At 40.1% G+C, this 19,043-nt stretch overlaps 2 protein-coding genes across 4 annotated transcripts in view; both read right to left on the bottom strand.

Annotated features, from left to right (window-relative positions):
* plekha2 (pleckstrin homology domain containing A2) overlaps window positions 1-4,527 on the bottom strand; it is a 53,430-nt gene extending 48,903 nt beyond the window's left edge. Inside the window, exon 1 of the mRNA XM_061906433.1 lies at window positions 4,289-4,527. The gene's annotated coding sequence lies outside the window, so the exon portion shown is untranslated. The remainder of the gene's footprint in view (window positions 1-4,288) is intronic.
* A 2,777-nt stretch (window positions 4,528-7,304) lies between these two features.
* On the bottom strand, window positions 7,305-14,787 carry si:ch211-113d22.2 (uncharacterized). Of its 3 annotated transcripts, XM_061906434.1 has the most exons (4): window positions 14,487-14,787; window positions 12,081-12,214; window positions 10,101-10,214; window positions 7,305-9,990 (listed from the first exon to the last, which is right to left on the bottom strand). In XM_061906434.1, exons 2-4 carry the CDS (start codon window positions 12,208-12,210, stop codon window positions 9,767-9,769), a joined length of 468 nt encoding a protein of 155 aa, XP_061762418.1. In that variant the 5' UTR covers window positions 12,211-12,214; window positions 14,487-14,787; the 3' UTR covers window positions 7,305-9,766. The 3 variants fall into 3 exon arrangements, with proteins under 3 accessions (XP_061762418.1, XP_061762419.1, XP_061762420.1); XM_061906435.1 differs by lacking the exon at window positions 12,081-12,214 and having other exon boundaries at window positions 10,101-10,241; window positions 14,487-14,782; XM_061906436.1 differs by lacking the exon at window positions 12,081-12,214 and having other exon boundaries at window positions 14,487-14,764.
* Between the last annotated feature and the right edge of the window lie 4,256 nt (window positions 14,788-19,043).

The following is a 19,043-nucleotide window of genomic DNA, read 5'->3' as shown; positions in this document are numbered from 1 at the left end:
CTTTTGGTCACCTTATTTTTTTATTTTTGTATCTGCGCTACAACCACATCATTTACCAATTGTGGGATGAATAAAGTGAATGCTATCCAATCCTAAAATGTGTATATGCCTAACTCAGCGTGGAATATGTTGTAAAAAAAAAGTAGTTGGGGACGGCGTGGCGAGGTTGGGTGAGTGGCTGTGCCAGCAACCTGAGGGTTCCTGGCTCAATCCCAAGCTTCTGAAAACCTAGTCACGTCCGTTGTGTCCTTGAGCAAGACACTTCACCCTTGCTCCTGATGGGTCGTGGTTAGGGCCTTGCATGTCAGCTCCCGCCATCAGTGTGTATGTGAATGGGTGAATGTAGAAATAATGTCAAAGGGATTTGAGTACCCTGAAGTAGGGCTGGGCGATACATCGATATATCGGGGGTTTGTCTCTGTGCGATATAGAAGATGACTATATTTAATTTTTCTGAAGGAACTCTCCTGAAGGAATCAATAAAGTACTATCTATCTATCTATCTATATCGTAATATTTGAGTATACGTTCTCACGCAGTTGCTTTTAGCTGCGGGCATTACACTACATGCGTTTCTCACTCGTTCTTGTCTCTCCGTCGCACAGAGAGATATAAGAAGTGCACCTTTTTACATTCGTCGCATACATATATGCCCTCGCGGAGCATAGAGGTAGTGGCAGGGGTAACGTTAGCTGTGGTGCGAGTGGTAATACGAGAGAAAGAAGGTGCGAATATGGTAACAAATGAAGGAAGAACTAATTCCCAAGAAAAACAGCAGGGGTCCATCGTCTGGCGGTGGTTTGGCTTCAAGTGGGAATATGTCAAACAGACAACCGTAATATGTCAATTGTGGGGCAAAAGTGTTGCTACAAAAAGTAGCATTACTGCTAATATGTAGCATCATTTGAAAAGTGTGAGTGTGAAGGTTGTCTGTCTATCAGTGTTGACCCTGCGATGAGCTGGCGACTTGTCCAGGGTGTACAACGCCTTCCGCCCGATTGTAGCTGAGATAGGCACCAGCGCCCCACCGCGACCACAAAAGGGAATAAGCGGTAGAAAATGGATGGATGGACCCGCTAGAGAATGAAGAGTGCATACTCCACAAGTCAACATCTCCTTTCAGTGCCACGCCAACAAAATGGAGAGGCAACCATTTCCACATCAACACCATATGAAACAAATAGTCAACAACAGAAGGAGATAACGTCCGCAGGAACCTACCACATAGCGAAGGACATACACTATTTGATTTCCTATTACGCAGCTTATTTATATTTGAACGTTTTTGAAATATCTTGTGTGACATCTTGCACAAAAGTGCACTATTTGTTTTTAACAATTGTAGTGGCGTTCTGTCCAAAAAGTGCACTTTCATTTAGTGTTGTTTTGATATGTCATCTTAGTGACATCATGCACTAAAGTGCACTTATAGCTTGTTTTAAAACGTCTCTGACAATCTTGCACTTTCTGTTTTGGAAATGACATGAATGTTTGTGCCAATGCTAAACAAATACAGTTTTGGTAAAATGACTTAGTTGTGATTTCCCTCTCTGCATGAAAGTTTAAAATAAGCATACCGTATTTCCTTGAATTGCCGCAGGGCATATAGTATGCGCCTGCCTTGAATTACTCGCTTCCCAAAATAATTAGCGCATGCTTAGTATTACCGCCTGGTCAAATTCATGACGTCGCGAGTGACACTTCCCCAGTCATCATTTTCAAAATGGAGGAGGCTGATTTCAATACCGGTAATTTGAAATCGCATAAAGGGAAGAAGATTAGGAGCTATTTAGTAGGATTTAAGGTACAAGCTTACATCACACTCAAATTTTTACTGCATACCTTTGGTAAGTGCCGGACTGAGAAGAGGTTTTAAAATGATTAGCGCATGCTTACTTTTACCGCAGGCCTTTGGTAAGCGCAGGAGTGAGAAGAGGCTTTAAATTAATTAGCGCCCCTGCGGCAATTCAAGGAAATACGGTATTTTAATGAAGTATGAACAAGAATGTTTTAATGTAGACACACAGAATCACCATACTGTTATGATTGTATGCATCAAGTGTTTATTCAAGGCTAAGGCAAAATATCAAAATATATATTGTGTATCGTGATATGGTCTAAAAATATTGAGATATTGAAAAAAGGACGCATCACCCAGCCCTACCTTGAAGGTAGAAAAGCGCTATACAAGTATAACCCATTTACCATTCAGCGCTTTTGCAGCAACTGTGATAAACTATGATTAATCCAAGTTCAAAAGTGTGATTAATCACATTAAAAATAATAAATATTGGACACCAGGTATGTTTTGGACCGGAGTACCAAATGTCAAGTGTTTTGTTTCATCTACATCAGTGGTTCTCAACCTTTTTTCAGTGATGTACCCCCTGTGAACATTTTTTTCAATTCAAGTACCCCCTAATCAGAGTAAAGCATTTTTGGTTGAAAAAAATAGATAAAGAAGTAAAATACAGCACTATGTCATCATTTTCTGATTTATTAAAGTGTATAACAGTGCACAATATTGCTCATTTGTAGTGGTCTTTCTTGAAATATTTGGAAAATACTATATAAAAAATAACTAAAAACTTGTTGAAAAATAAACAAGTGATTCAAATATAAGTAAAGATTTCTACACATAGAAGTAATCATCAACTTAAAGTGCCCTCTTTGGGGATTGTAATACAGATCCATCTGGATTCATGAACTTAAAGGCCTACTGAAACCCACTACTACCCACCACGCAGTCTGATAATTTATATATCAATGATGAAGTATTAACATTGCAACACATGCCAATACGGCCTTTTTAGTTTACTAAATTGCAATTTTAAATTTCCCAGGAGTTTCTTCTTGAAAACGTCGCGTAATGATAACATGTACGCGTGACGTCACGGACTGTTAGGAAATATGAGTGCTGCGCACACACACAGCTAAAAGTCGTCTGCTTTAACGGCATAATTATACAGTTTTTTGGACATCTGTGTTGCTGAATCTTTTGCAATTTGTTCAATTAATATTGGAGAAGTCACAGTAGAAAGATGGAGTTGGGAAGCTTTAGCCTTTAGCCACACAAACACACGATGATTCCTTGTTTAAAATTCCTGGAGGTGAAACTTTCCTATGGATCAGAGCGCGGTCAAGCCAACATGGACCCCTACCAAATGTCAACCAGCAGGTTTCGGTGAGAAATTTGTGGTTAAAAAGTCAGTTCTTACCGGAGAAAAGCTGAGCTTGTGCCGTCCATAGCTGCCGTCGACTCCCCTGAGACATTGGCGTCAAGACACCCGTGAAGACACCCTTCCGACTATTTGGTACTATTTAACTCACTAAAACACTAGCAACACAATAGAAAGATAAAGGATTTCCCAGAATTATCCTAGTAAATGTGTCTAAAAACATCGAAATCCGTCCCAATGCAATCGCGTTTTTCTAGTCCGTCGCTATCAATATCCTCAAACACGAATCTTTCATCCTCGCTCAAATCAATGGGGAAATTATCGTTTTCTCGGTCCGAATAGCACTTTTTGTTGGAGGCTTCCATTAAAAACAATTTGAATATGTGAGGAACCATCACACGGGTGCCGTATCGTCCGCGACTTCCGGTAGAGGCAGGGCATTTTTCTCTTAGCACCGAAAGTTGCGAAATTTATCGTGGATGTTCTCTACTAAATCCTTTCAGCAAAAATATGGCAATATCGCAAAATCATCAAGTATGACACATAGAATGGACCTGCTATCCCCGTTTAAAATAAGAAACTCTCATTTCAGTAGGCCTTTAATTCTAAACATTTTTTCACCCAAAAAAAATCTTTAACATCAATATTTATGGAACATGTCCACAAACAAATCTAGCTGTAAACACTGAATATTGCATTGTTGCATTTCTTTTCACACTTTATGAACTTACATTCATATTTTCTTGAAGTATCATTCAATAAACATTTATAAAGGATTTTTGAATGGTTGCTATTTTTAAAACATCTTTAAAACATCTCACGTACCCATGGCATACCTTCAAGTACCCCCATTTGAGAACCACTGGTCTACATAGCAAAAATGAATGATCAGACGCGGACACTTCCTTCTGTTAAAGTCACGCAGCAGGATGTGCAGAGAAGCCCACTCGTGTTAAAGGCGCCATGCATTAAGGAAGTACCCAGCGACTCCATAATGCACGATGTGATAGTGATGTTGGTGACGAGGAGGACTTTGCAGCACCTGCCATGATTGTGTCTCCCCACGTCAAACACGCACACAAACAGCAAGCGTCCCAGCGCGGACTCACCCGCCTCCAGAGTCCGTGTCTGCGCCACAAGCAGCGCCTCACACCTCTACAACTCCCCCTGGACACGGCGGGCCAACATGACGGACGCGAACTTGCTTTTAAAAAACTACTTTTGACTCTGACGAACGTCCGACGTGCCGAAGAAAGGCAGCCACTCCCCGTCCTGCCGTGTGCTCGCCTTACAGCGCAGCCTTCTTTCTGCTACTTACTTCCGGGTTTCGCTATTGGAACGTAACCAACCCCGGAAGTAATCCGCCTCCTCCTCGCGCTCGTATGAGGAACTTAGTAGACGCTCTGCTAATTGTACTTTTTAAAAAGCACAATTCCTCATTTTCGGTCTTTTTATGAGCGCAAACACTGCCGGTTTTTGTTGGGACTTGTTCAGTGCGCGGAATGTGTGCTCACTTTTGTTAATCTGGGGCCGACAGAGCAAAGTAGGTCAAACACGACGCACTCAAACACACTGGAAGCTTGGTGGCAACAGAACGCTTCTGAAAAAAAGAATACTGTACAATAATAAGTCATTTAGAATTGTATTACATTATTATTATTGTTAATATTATTATTTTGTTTACATATATGTTTATCCGAGGTCGGGTCGCGGGGGCAGCAGCCTAACCAGGGAAGCCCAGACTTCCCTCTACCCAGCCACTTCGTCCAGCTCTTCCCGGGGGATCCCGAGGCGTTCCCAGGCCAGCCGGGAGACATAGTCTTCCCAACGTGTCTTGGGTCTTCCGCGTGGCCTCCTACCGGTTGGACGTGCCCTAAACACCTCCCTATGGAGGCGTTCGGGTGGCATCTTGACCAGATGCCCGAGCCACCTCATCTGGCTCCTCTCGATGTGGAGGAGCAGCGGCTTTACTTTGAGTTCCTCCGGGATGTCAGATCTTCTCACCCTATCTCTAAGGGAGAGCCCCGCCACACGGCGGAGGAAACTCATTTCGGCCGCTTGTACCCGTGATTTTATCCTTTCGATCATGACCCAAAGCTCATGGCAATAGGTAAGGATGGGAACGTAGATCGACCGGTAAATTGAGAGCTTTGCCTTCCGGCTCAGCTCCTTCACCACAACGGATCGATACAACGTCAGCATTACTGAAGACGCCGCACCGATCCGCCTGTCAATCTCATGATCCACTCTTCCCCCCCTCGTGAACAAGACTCCTAGGTACTTGAACTCCTCCACTTGGGGCAGGGTCTCCTCCCCAAGCCGGAGATGGCACTCCACCCTTTTCCGGGCGAGAACCATGGACTGGACTTGGACGTGCTGATTCTCATTCCGGTCGCTTCACACTCGGCTGGGAACCGATCCAGTGAGAGCTGAAGATCCCGGCCAGATGAAGCCATCAGGACCACATCTGCAAAAAGCAGAGACCTAATCCCGCGGCCACCAAACCGGAACCCAATGATGTACCCCCTGTGAACATTTTTTTAAATTCAAGTACCCCCTAATCAGAGCAAAGCATTTTTGGTTGAAAAAAGGAGATAAAGAAGTAAAATACAGCACTATGTCATCAGTTTCTGATTTATTAAATTGTATAACAGTGCAAAATATTGCTCATTTGTAGTGGTCTTTCGTGAACTATTTGGAAAAAAAAAAAAAATAACTAAAAACCTGTTGAAAATCATACCAGTGATTCAATTATAAATAAAGATTGCTACACATAGAAGTAATCATCAACTTGAAGTGCCCTCTTTGGGGATTGTCATAGATATCCACCTGGATTCATGTACTTATTTCTAAACATTTCTTCACAAAAAAAGAAATCTTTAACATCAATATTTATGGAACATGTCCACAAAAAATCTAGCTGTCAACACTGAATATTGCAGTGTTGCATTTCTTTTCACAGTTTATGTTGAAGTATTATTCAATAAATATATTTATAAAAAGAATTTTTTAATTGTTGCTATTTTTAGAATATTTAAAAAAAATCTCACGTACCCCTTGGCATACCTTCAAGTATCCCCAGGGGTACGCGTACACCCATTTGAGAACCACTGCCCTATTTAAACTGTCAATAAAAGTAAAGTGCAAATGAAAATAAAACTTCACCACTTAAATCATTTTTCCCCTTAAGAAACTTCCCTATGACTTTAACTCCAGACTTCTGTTTATTTGATATGGTCATTACTGCCACAAGTGTTGGAAAAGTGTATTACAGCTAAGTACTGTTGCAACATGTATGGACCACAGCTGAGAAACAGATATATATTGGCAGCACTCTAGGGGCCCTATGGTTAAGAAACACTGGTATGTTCGATGTAAAATAGCATTGATCAAGCACACTTTGAAAAGTGGAGCCTTACTGCACTTTTGAACGCCTTTTTCTTGCTATGTTGGCATGGAACATTGTAATCATAACAAGCTTTGAGTGCTTAATTGCTTGTTTCCCCGCCTAGTGCGCGAGTCGATGTTGAGTCTGCAATCGGACATGATGTCATGGGCAACAAAGGTATCAAAATATGGCACTGTACTAACGTAATTCGGCTGGTACCTATAAAAGTACCCACAGTAGGAAACAGAGGCCAGCAAGTTGCAACAACATTAGTGTACAGTAGCTATGTGATGCTAACAATGCATTTACACTTTAACAGCAACATCATGGTATGTTAGCCTATTCGCTAAAGAAACTCTAAATAATCAAACTCTCACACCTGGCGTTGAATAATAGATAGTTGGTAGAGCTCCAGACTTTATTTTAAGCTGTGCAGTGAAGCCTTAAGTAATGTAAAGCAGTTAGATACATTGCTGCACTGAAGTCACTCCCTCAAACTGTCTTCAGTTTGCTCATCTGCTGAAGAGCTGTGACCTCCTGTTCGAGTAAGAGGATGTGGTGGCACATACACAACCTGATTGGCGACCGCAGGACAGGATAAGAAATCAGCGAGGTATAGCGCTCTTATCCTGTCAGTTCAACTTCGTATTGAACATTTGATGTCCTTCCTCTTGTCTTTCAGGGTGAAGAAGCAAAATTGTGAATAATTTGCCCCATTAAGCAGACAATCTAATGTGTCATGTCGTATGGGTGTGTTATGTACTTTATTCAGTCATGTGGACAGGAAATAAATATCAACAATTGAAGCGGTTAACAGTTAGAATAACAGCAATATTGACAAACAACACATTAAATCAATCTTTACCAGCGACAAGTTGTCAACACATCCTTTGCAAAACAAGACATTTGTGAATGAATCCAATAATAATCATCTTAGCCACTAAAAGGCTGTAAAATATCATCCAAGGGAATACAGTTTTGAAAAAGAAACAAACATTAAATTTTGATAAACGAATATGGATAATATTCATTATTATTAATCTTATTATGATGTAAATATTATTTGTATTATTTGTACAATATCAAATTAAATTTTTTGTAAATATACCAATTCCTTTCAAAGGTTCATATGATTAATTATTATGAATTATTCAAACGTTGCCCTTCACAATATACACATTTTCCTAAATTACAATATTTTTTTTACATTATGTTACCAACCTCTAATTATTGGAAAAGCCCAATATCACCTCAATTTAGGAGCTTAATTGGTTCTTTACTCAAAACACATGTATCTCAGATCAACGTCTTCAATTAAAATTAATTTAAATACATTTGAAACATAACATCACAATTTAACATGTAACATGTATTTAGAAATAAAAACTAGCTTTTAGATAATGTTATTCAAAAACAAAACAATATAATGTACCGCTACCAACTACAGTAGTTCTGTTATAATAATGTACATTTATTTACCTTGGAGAGTGGACTTTTACGGTAGCTCATTCTAGCTGCAACTCTGTCAAACACACCATCAACAGCTTCTTCATATTTTTATTTTCGTGGATGAATGTCCACCGTTAAAATATTATTTTTTTTACATTTTTGGCTGGCATTAGACTCAATCTGCTTCAGTTTGGTGCAGACGAGCAGTGATACGCCAATTGTGTCACCAAGTTTGCCACATACTTTTTTTTTTTTTTAAGTTGCACATGAATAAAGCAAGTTTGGGATGTGGAAATAACACTGCTTGTATATAAACCACACACCTTGAATGCATCACCAATGGTAGAACAGTTCATTCTAACACATCAGGGGTGTCGAAAGTGCGGCCCTAATTTTTTAACGACCCGAGGCACACCCTAAAAAATTATTTTTTAAAACATACATGTGAATTATAACGAGAAAAATATTTGATAATCTGTTAACCCTTTAGTATGGGGAACATATTCATCATTAATTAGTTGCTAATTAACATGCAAATTAGTACCATATTGGCTCTTAAGTAGTCATTATTAAGTAGTTATTAATTCCTTATTCTGCATTGCCTTATTATACAACCAGTAAGCCATTAACTAAGAGTCTTCCCTAACCCTAACCTCAACCCTAAGCTTAAACCTGACCCTGACCCTAACCTCAACCTAAACCTGACCCCAACCCTTACCCTAACCCCAACCTCAACCCTAAACCTATGTTAATAACCAACTAATAAATGGTTCATATGTTCTCCATACTAAAGTGTTACCAACAATATTAACATAACAATTCGATGCAGGCTGTTTTTTATTTATTAGCTGTTATTGCTCAAAAAAATAAATTAAAAACAATGTTATGAATTATTAGCCTATTCAAGGCTCTAATTACTGCACACCAAATATTCCACTTTGAAATATTTTTTGAAGGAAAATATTGCATGTTTTGTTTGTTTGCCACATTACAAATGTTTTTCCTTTGGAAAAAAAGGACATAAAACAAACAAAAACATTTAAAAAATAATAAAACCTTATAATCGACGGATAGATCTAAAGTTGATCTAGACACTTTAGTGTTGATAGTTTAAAAAAACAAGTGTGACTTTTTTTTTTAGCACTTTTGGATCCCCAATAATTTCATTGTTGTTTTTTTTTAACTCTCATTGGTATAAATAATGAATTAAATATCTATGGTGGTGTGAGTTATTGACCTTTTTAAGGTTTCAATTACTTCAAATATTTCACTTTGAATTTTTTGGTGGGCTGGGGGGAATATTCCATATTTTGTGTTTTTGCCATAAAATACAGTTTACCGTGACAAAAAAGCCTAAAAAATAGACAATTTATTGACAAATATACCCAAAGATGATCTAGAGATTTGAGTGTTGGATGAAAATAATTAAAATATATACATATGTATGACTTACTTTTGTTTTATTTTATAACCGAGACCCTTATGGGTCCCTGGGACAAACGAGAGGGAAGCCCCCACGGTAAAAAAACAACAAAAAACAAACATATATATGTATTTATATACATATATTGTATTGGTTAGAAAATGAAAAATATTAAAATGGCCCTGGCATACCTTGAGTTTTCAGTGGAAAAAGTTTGGACACCCTTGACACAAGGATGGTTGTGGTAGTAAAAAACTCAGTGGCGTGCGAGGCTGTAGCAAAAAAAAAAAAAGAGGTGATAGCTGATCTTCTCCCAAAAAGAAGTGTCTAGAAGTGACTGAAGGCTAAACGCAGCGGCAGCAGGATGGCGAGCATCAGGGCGGGGCTGCTGGTCACAGCTGTTGTGCTGTTGCCATTCTGGTCCCCGTGACTGTGGCTCCTATGTGGGCCGTTACAGTTGTCGCCATGGCAACACTCCATCTTAGCTCCAGAGGTGCTGCCCTGAGCTTTGTCGCAGAAATCCTTATAGCTGCACGACTTGAGTACCGTGTCTGAAAAAGAGGTCAGGTGTCACAGTTAAATTGCATTCAGGGACACCCCGAAATCCTCGGGAGATATTCACATACAAGCAACTTAATGTGTGTTTGGTGTGTTTACTGACGCGGTCCGGTGATGGTGGCGCAGGCGTCGGCGTACTGCGGGCAGGAGGCCGAGCCTTGTTTGTTGCAGTCTTCCTCGCTGGATGCGGCGCACGTGTGGCATCTGAGGGCGGAGCCTTTGCAGACAGAACAGGACAGAACGGCTGATTTGAAGATAAGCATGTCAATAAGTATGCTTGATCATCAGACACTTCATTAGGCACACCTGCACAGGCCAATAAGATCCAGGGCAAGAGCTGTTGTTGTGGTTCCGGTGTAGTGCAAGGATATTCAACTACGTTGTTTTGGGGGCCACATTTCCAGAAAGCTTAAGATCGGGGAACCAGACTTTGACATTCACTATATTTCTTATTTTGTATATTCTATAAAACCAGCAACCTCTAAAGTCGACATTTTATTTTGTCAAGAGTTACAGGAGCGCTCTGCCTTTTCTAAGGGCCGTCTGAAAAATAAATCTAGTCAAAGTGTCATGATCCACATCTTGGATCATTGCATATTCTGGTTTTGGTTCTGTTTGTTATCACATTCTGTCTAGTATTTGTCTTCCTCAGTTCTTTGTGGCACTTCCTGGCTTGGTTCCGTAGTCATACTTACCCATTTAGTGTCACCTGTCGCTCCTTTGATCACGCGCACCTGCCCTTGATTAGTTATCTCCCTATTTAAGACCGCCTTTGTTTGACATTCTTTCTTGGACTCTTGTTTGCTTCACGCTACAGTTGACGTCGCTCTTTCCAGTATTGTGGTAACTACCTTCATGTACATTAGCTTCCATGCTATTTCAGTTGTTTGTCCCTAGCTCATGCTAGCGCTTTCTGTTTTGTTTGTTAGTGCCTTCAAGCAAGTGTTTGTGGTTCTTAGTCTGTTTTTGTCAGTATAAATTATTGTTCCTACTTCACGCTGTGTCCATCTTCGCTGCGCCCATGAGAGAACAACTCGTCACCACAATGCCACCACGACGTCACACAAAGATCATCTATATGACAGCACTTTAGTGGTTTTAAGAGTCTGCTGCAAAAATGTGTTTTGTTTTTTTAACTGAACTCACAGGGAACCAGTTGAATAGTCCAAATGATGAAAAAGAGAGGACCTAAGATGGAACCTTGAGAAACACCACTAGTATATCTAAAGAAAATAAATGACTACTGACTGCATCTGATGTAAACAAGGTAAAGCAACACTTTACTTGCATAAATCACATTACAAAACATATGTAATTTCCAAAAAGGAGAGGACATAAAGGGGTGCCTTGAGGAACGCCTAAGTTATGTAAATCACAAGTTTGGAACCCAGTGTTTTATGTTTGCTTGTAAGTTTAAAATGTCAATGCATGGATCTGACAATGTGTTTGCAGCGGTCCAAGTTCCTCTACACAACTGGAGCACTCTAGTGTTTTTAGGAATTTGCTGCAAAAATGTTTGTCTCCCAGGTTTTGAACTGAACTCGGGGGGCCGTTATGTTGTCATTCCCGGGCTGGATTTGGCCCCCCAGTGTAGGGGAATCATACTGAGACAGAACCATAATATTAAAAACAAACTTCTTTCAATCAAAACTGATCCAACCTCATTGGCTTGTGCAGGTGTACAAAATTAAGTGACCGGTTTATATACGGTTGGTCCACACACACAAGCAATTACTAACCCTCCAGGGGAATATTTATTATTATTGTAGATGAATTTCAGTTTAAGTCTAGAAAGATAACTTGCATATTCCTAAAAAAAAAAAAAAATTAAAAATTAAAATTGTGTATGTTTAAATTAAAATCTATGACTAAATCATGCATTAATAGAGACACGCTATTTCAGACACATCAGATTTTTTGGAAATAAAAATGTTAAATGAAACAAAGTAAATACATCTCTTAACCATTATGGCAATCTCTTTAGTAGAACAATATATATGTGTACATATACATATATATATTATAAACTTTTAGAGTAGTCATGGGCTTCACGGTGGCAGAGGGGTTAGTGCGTCTGCCTCACAATACGAAGGTCCTGCAGTCCTGGGTTCAAATCCAGGCTCGGGATCTTTCTGTGTGGAGTTTGCATGTTCTCCCCATGAATGCGTGGGTTCCCTCCGGGTACTCTGGCTTCCTCCCACTTCCAAAGACATGCACCTGGGGATAGGTTGATTGGCAACACTAAATTGGCCCTAGTGTGTGAATGTGAGTGTGAATGTTGTCTGTCTATCTGTGTTGGCCCTGCGATGAGGTGGCGACTTGTCCAGGGTGTACCCCGCCTTCCGCCCGATTGTAGCTGAGATAGGCGCCAGCGCCCCCCGCGACCCCGAACGGGAATAAGCGGCAGAAAATGGATGGATGGATAGAGTAGTCATGTTAAATGTTAAAGATTTTACCCAAACGTATTCCTAGCCTTATCCTGCTCCGTCACTGATAAGACTTTAATGGGAAATTGACCTGAACAGTTTTACGGTAGCACACAGCTCCGCCGTAAACAGTTGTAAAGTACTGGGTTCTAATCCTGACTAATTATGCATCAGTAAGATTTTCAAATGTATGTTTCAAACAAACTATTGAACAGTTTCGTTCCACTTAATTCATTTTAAAATTAAATTCAAGTTTGATTTAAAAATGTTTCACATAAGTACATTTTTAAAAAAATATTTTATTTTTTATTAAACCAGCGGCCCTGTCACTTTGGACACTCTACTAAAATGTTTGCATGTTTTAAAATAAACGCCAAACTAGCAAAACAGCGCATGCAATGATTATCTAGTACGTTCGTGCGCAGTGGATTTTCTTTCTTAAATGAGCAAAACTGAGAGCGCAATCCTGCTGATTATTAGAACAGCCACAATACTGGAAAGAGGAGATGCCAACATGATCATTTAGCACTCCCAATGTGATTTATCAAGACTTAAAACTGTCCCGTGGCTGCTGTCTAGAGTCTACATCTAGCATGCCTGGAATGTTTGCAAAAACTGGCATAGATACGCTGCGGGGAAAAGGAGGCGATTAAGCAGCAGATTTAAAGAGAGAATGTTTAGTTTTTGTGCACGTCAACATATTTGGACTGTTAGAAATAAAAATATTCGACATGTCTATTCAGCAATGACATTTCATAATTGTATAGCTGCTGGATGACTTAAAGGGCTGATTGAAAAACATGATTTGTTTTGGTGTCTCATGGCGGCGTTTTTTATATATTTATTTAAATGGCGTTAATTTTTCATATCGAAACATTATATTAGATCTCCTATTTGAAACAAACTTCTTACAATGCGCATTTTCTTGCATCTGAATCATTCCAGATGGACCCTCACAACATTTCCAGCGCGCTACAAGTAGCTTCTCTTGTCTAGCTCAGTAGTTCTCAACCTTTTTTCAGTGATGTACCCCCTGTGAACATTTTTTTAATTCAAGTACCCCCTAATCAGAGCAAAGCATTTTTGGTTGAAAAAAAGAGATAAAGATGTGAAATACAGCACTATGTCATCAGTTTCTGATTTATTGAATTGTATAACAGTGCAAAATATTGCTCATTTTTAGTGGTCTTTCTTGAACTATTTGGAAAAAAAGATATAAAAACAACAAAAAACTTGTTGAAAAATAAACAAGTGATTCAATTATAAAGACATATTTCTACACATAGAAGTAATCATCAACTTAAAGTGCCCTCTTCGGGGATTATAATAGAGATCCATCTGGATTCATGAACTTTATTCTAAACATTTCTTCACAAAAGAATACAACTTTAACATCAATATTTATGGAACATGTGCACAAAAAATCTAGCTGTCAACACTGAATATTGCATTGTTGCATTTCTTTTCACAGTTTATGAACTTACATTCATATTTTGTTGAAGTATTATTCAATAAATATATTTATAAAGGATTTTACAATTTTTGCTATTTATTGAATATTAAAAAAAACAAACTCACGTACCCCTTGGTATACCTTCAAGTACCCCCACCCAGGGGTACGCGTACCCCCATTTGAGAACCACTGGTCTAGATTTCGCCTTAACAAAGCCTAGAAGGAGATGTGGTACATATATCTGTGTGCTGCATGTTCAACAACATGAAATGCCACAGGTCGGACCATATGATGTCCTAAATGTGGAGGAAAATGAGTGTCTCCATGGTGACCCCCGGTATACACGCAAAAGCTTAATTTAAGTAGGGCAGTCAGCGCCGCTTTTGCACTTGTTATCAATTGTGCACACAGTCTGAGTAGATCACCAATTTTATAGTTCGCACACACTAAAACTAAATGCACTAAAATGTACTTCCATGTGGTGTCTTGTATTTTGACGGTAATTGCTGTGTGTTGTCATTTTTAGACAGCAAGCTGTACACTGACTACTCTTGAGTTATTCCCAAATTTTAATTCCAACATGTATTTCCACAATGGGACAAAAACTTACTGTGGGCAGCCAGAGAGAGGAGCAGCAGCAGGACAACAGGCGTCTTCATGGCAGCAGGCGATGAGTCGAAAGAGCGAGTGGATGAGATTAGATGAAGCAGTGGAAGAGGGGGGGTGAGGATCAGTGTTAAGACAGTGGAAGGTGTCTCATGGCATTAAAGTCTAATCTCTATAATCTCCATTTATGCTGCACAGCCAGCAGCCTCCACTAATGGATTTAACAAAACAAGTCTTAGCACTCACTTTGTGTCTTTACGCCGCACTTTTTGAAGCAAACACTTTTCCAGCTGGTTGATGTCCCCACAGACCTGAAAGAGATTGTTGTACCCGTGGAGGCGGTTATCGCCTCAGTCGGGTGGGATGCGTGCATGAAAGCGTGGGATAAACACAATGCATCATCATCCCCGTTATGGAGGTCAACGCCATGACACACATACTGACGACACACACACTGAGAAATTTCACAGCTGTCACCATGACGCTGGTGTGTACTGTATATTAGCTCACATTGACTGAAACAAACTGGCTTTTTTAAAGATGCATACATTTTTTTCCTAATACAATGCAATGAAAAATAAAGTGTACAGAATTACTTTTAACCTTCCTTGAAACGTTTGTATTTTACGATTCAGTCGGTGAATAGTCCAATGTTTTCACTACGTACAACATCCTAGAACATGTAATTATATCTAAAATAGTGAAGTGAAGTGAATTATATTTATATAGCGCTTTTCTCTAGTGACTCAAAGCGCTTTACATAGTGAAACCCAATATCTAAGTTACATTTAAACCAGTGTAGGTGGCACTGGGAGCAGGTGGGTAAAGTGTCTTGCCCAAGGACACAACGGCAGTGACGAGGATGGCGAAAGCGGGAATCGAACCTGCAACCCTCAAGTTGCTAACACGGCCACTCTACCAACCGAGCTATACCGCCCCAAATAAACATGTTTTAATGTTTCATACTTTGTTTGATACTTTCATTTAAAAAAAAAAGTTTTGATATTCTGCATGGTGTGCAATTTCTTAAATTTAATTTAGTGTAATTTCCTGACCGTACTATAAATTGCTGCTTTTTTCCCCCCCGCACTTTGAACCTTGTGCTTTGTACAATGTTGCGGCTAATTTATGGATTGTTCCAGCTTCACATGCCTCCGATACATTTTGACTTGTCACGTCAGACCAATGAGATTGCCAGACAGGTTATGGTGGACCAATTATATTGCTCACAGTAAATCAAAACGCACTCACACAACCATTTAGCGTGTTATGGACTCACCCTTAATCACCCTAGAGAAGGAACGGCAAAATGCACACAGCGCAGCCCCAAAGCCGAAGGCGATGAAACTGGCCATCAAATAAAGAAAAACCCACAGCACGGAACGGAAATCTACCACTAACAAGCCGCAGGAGAAGGACGAAGACAGCGCTGAGTGACTATTCCAGAATGCTGCATTACAGGGACTGTTTTAAAAAAAAAAAAAAAAGAAAATTCACACTTCACTTACTGACCTGCTCAAACCACCAACTCAGCCAGTACCAAGGCAAGCCAACTGCACCCTCCATATGTGGAATGCCCTTTCTGATCACCTAAGGGCCCCACAGACGGTGGATGTTTTTTTTTTTTTTTTTAAAGGAATCAAAACCTACCTTTTTAGAAAAGTTTTCAGTTAATTTTAATCTTTAAATTGTGAAATGTGTTTCATGCATTTTTTTTAAAGTCTTAATATGCTGATTGGAGCCAGGACTCAGACAATATGTAGTCTAATCAATGTGACAAGATCATGTGTTGGTTAAAGCTGCCCTGCTCAATATAAAAAACACACCTGTGATTAAGTGTGCTGTACTCAAGAAGCATTGCCTGATGTGAACCCTGCCTTGCACAAAAGTGCTCACAGAAGATCTACGATCAAGAATTGTTAACTTGCAAATTATTCTCTGCATTTGACCCATCACCCTTGATCACCCCCTGGGAGGTGAGGGGAGCAGTGGTCAAATGCAGAAAATAATTTCACCACACCAAGAGTTTGTGTGACAATCATTGGTACTTTAACTTTAAAGCTGGAAAGGGTTACAAAAAGCTCTCTAAGGGCCTTGATGTCCATGGTTAAACTGTCTACAAATGGAGAAAGTTCAGCTCAGTTTCTACTCTGCCTTGGCGTGGTCGACATGTAAAGATGACAGAGTACAGCACAGAATACCCAGTGAGGTGGAGAAGAATCCTAGAGTTTCAGCTAAAGACTTACAGAAACCTCTGGCACATGCTGACGTAATTGTTGACAAATCTACGATACGTAAAACATTGAACAAGAATTGAGTTCACGGGAGGACACCACGGAGAAAGCCACTGCTATCCAAACAAACATCGCTGCACGTTTGAAGTTTGTAAAAGAGCACCTGGATGTTCCACAGCACTACCGGCAAAATATTCTGTGGACAGATTAAACCAAAATGGAGTTGTTTGGAAGGAACACACAACGCTTTGTGTGGAGGAAAAAAGGCACAGCACAACAGCATCAAAACCTCATCCCAACTGTGAAATATGGTTGAGGAGGCATCATGATTTGGGACTGCTTTGTTGCCTTGGGGCCTGGACGGATTGCTTTCATCAATTGAATAATTCATTCCCAATTTTTTAAAGACATTTTGCAGGAAAGTTTAAGAGCATCTAACCACCAACTGATGCTCAACAGAAGATGGGTAATGCAACAGGACAACGACGCCAAGACTAGAAGTAAATCAACAACAAAATGGCTTCAACAGAAGAAAACATGCCTTCTGCAGGGGCCCAGTCAGAGTCTTGACCTCAACCCGATTGAGATACTGCGGCATGACCTTAAGAAAGTCATTCACACCAGACATCCCAAGAATATTGCTGCACTGTTTTGTGAAGAGGAATGGTCCACAATTCCTCCTGACCGTTCTGCAACTACAGGACACGTTTGGTTGAGGTTATTGCTGCCAAAGGAGGGTCAACCAGTTATTAAATCCAAGGGATGACATACTTTTTCCACCCTGCACTGTGAGAATGTTTACATGTTGTGTTGAATAAAAAGATGAATAACCTCTATTTTTTTATGCAGTATTAGTTTATGCAGACTGTGTATTGTTTTGACTTTGAAGACCAGAATAAATTTTATCACCAATTTATGCAGAAAACCAAGTAATCCCACAATGGTTTACAGACTTTTTCTTCCATATGTATATATATATATATATATATATATATATATATACACACAACACACAGTGGGGAAAAAGTATTTAGTCAGCCACTGATTGTGCAAGTTCTCCCACTTAAAATGATGAAGGAGGTCTGTAATTTTCATCATAGGTACACTTCAACTGTGAGAGACAGAATGTGAGAAAAAAAATCCAGGAATTTAAAATAATTTATTTGTAAATTATGGTGGAAAATAAGTATTTGGTCACTTCAAACAAGGAAGATCTCTGGCTCTCACAGAACTGTAACTTCTTCTTTAAGAAGCTCTTCTGTTCTCCACTTGTTACCTGTATTAATGGCACTTGTTTGAACTCGTTATCTGTATAAAAAACAGCTGTCCACAGCCTCAAACAGTCAGACTCCAAACTCCACTATGGCCAAGACCAAAGAGCTGTCGAAGGACACCAGGAAAATAATTGTAGACCTGCACCAGACTGGGAAGAGTATATCTATAATAGGACAGCAGCTTGGTGTGAAAAAATCAACTGTGGGAGCAATTATCAGAAAATGGAAGACATACAAGACCACTGATAATCTCCCTCGCCCTGGGGCTCCACGCAAGATCTCATCCCGTGGGGTCAAAATGATCATGAGAAAGGTCAACGAAAATCCCAGAACCACACGGGGGGACCTAGTGAATGACCTGCAGAGAGCTGGGACCATCAGTAACACTATGCCGACAGGGATTTAAATCCTGCAGTGCCAGACGTGTCCCCCTGCTTAAGCCAGTGCATGTCCAGGCCCGTCTGAAGTTTGCCAGAGAGCACATGGATGATACAGCAGAGTATTGGGGGAATGGCATGTGGTCAGATGAAACCAAAATATTATTTTTTGGTAAAAACTCAACTCGTCGTGTTTGAAGAAGAATACTGAGTTGCATCCCAAGAACACCAAACCTACTGTGAAGCATGGGGGTGGAAACATCATGCTTTGGGGCTGTTTTTCTGCTAAGGGGACAGGACGATTGATCCGTGTTAAGGAAAGAACGAATGGGGCCATGTATCGTTAGATTTTGAGCCAAAACCTCCTTCCATCACTGAGAGCTTTGAAGATGAAACGTGGCTGGGTCTTCCAGCATGACAATGATCCCAAACACACCGCCCGGGCAACGAAAGAGTGGCTCCGTAAGAAGTATTTGAAAGTCCTGGAGTGGCCTAGCCAGTCTCCAGACCTCAATCCCATAGAAAATCTGTGGAGGGAGTTGAAAGTCTGCGTTGCTTGGCGACAGCCCCAAATCATCACTGCTCTCGAGAAGATCTGCATAGAAGAATGGGCCAAAATACCAGCTACTGTGTGTGCAAAGCTGGTAAAGACCATCAGTGAGAGCTTTGAATGGTT

The sequence above is a fragment of the Nerophis ophidion genome, linkage group LG07 (genome assembly GCF_033978795.1).
Source record: "Nerophis ophidion isolate RoL-2023_Sa linkage group LG07, RoL_Noph_v1.0, whole genome shotgun sequence".
NCBI lineage: Eukaryota > Metazoa > Chordata > Actinopteri > Syngnathiformes > Syngnathidae > Nerophis > Nerophis ophidion.
Note: the sequence above shows the minus strand (reverse complement) of the source record. Positions and strands in the feature narration are given on the sequence as shown.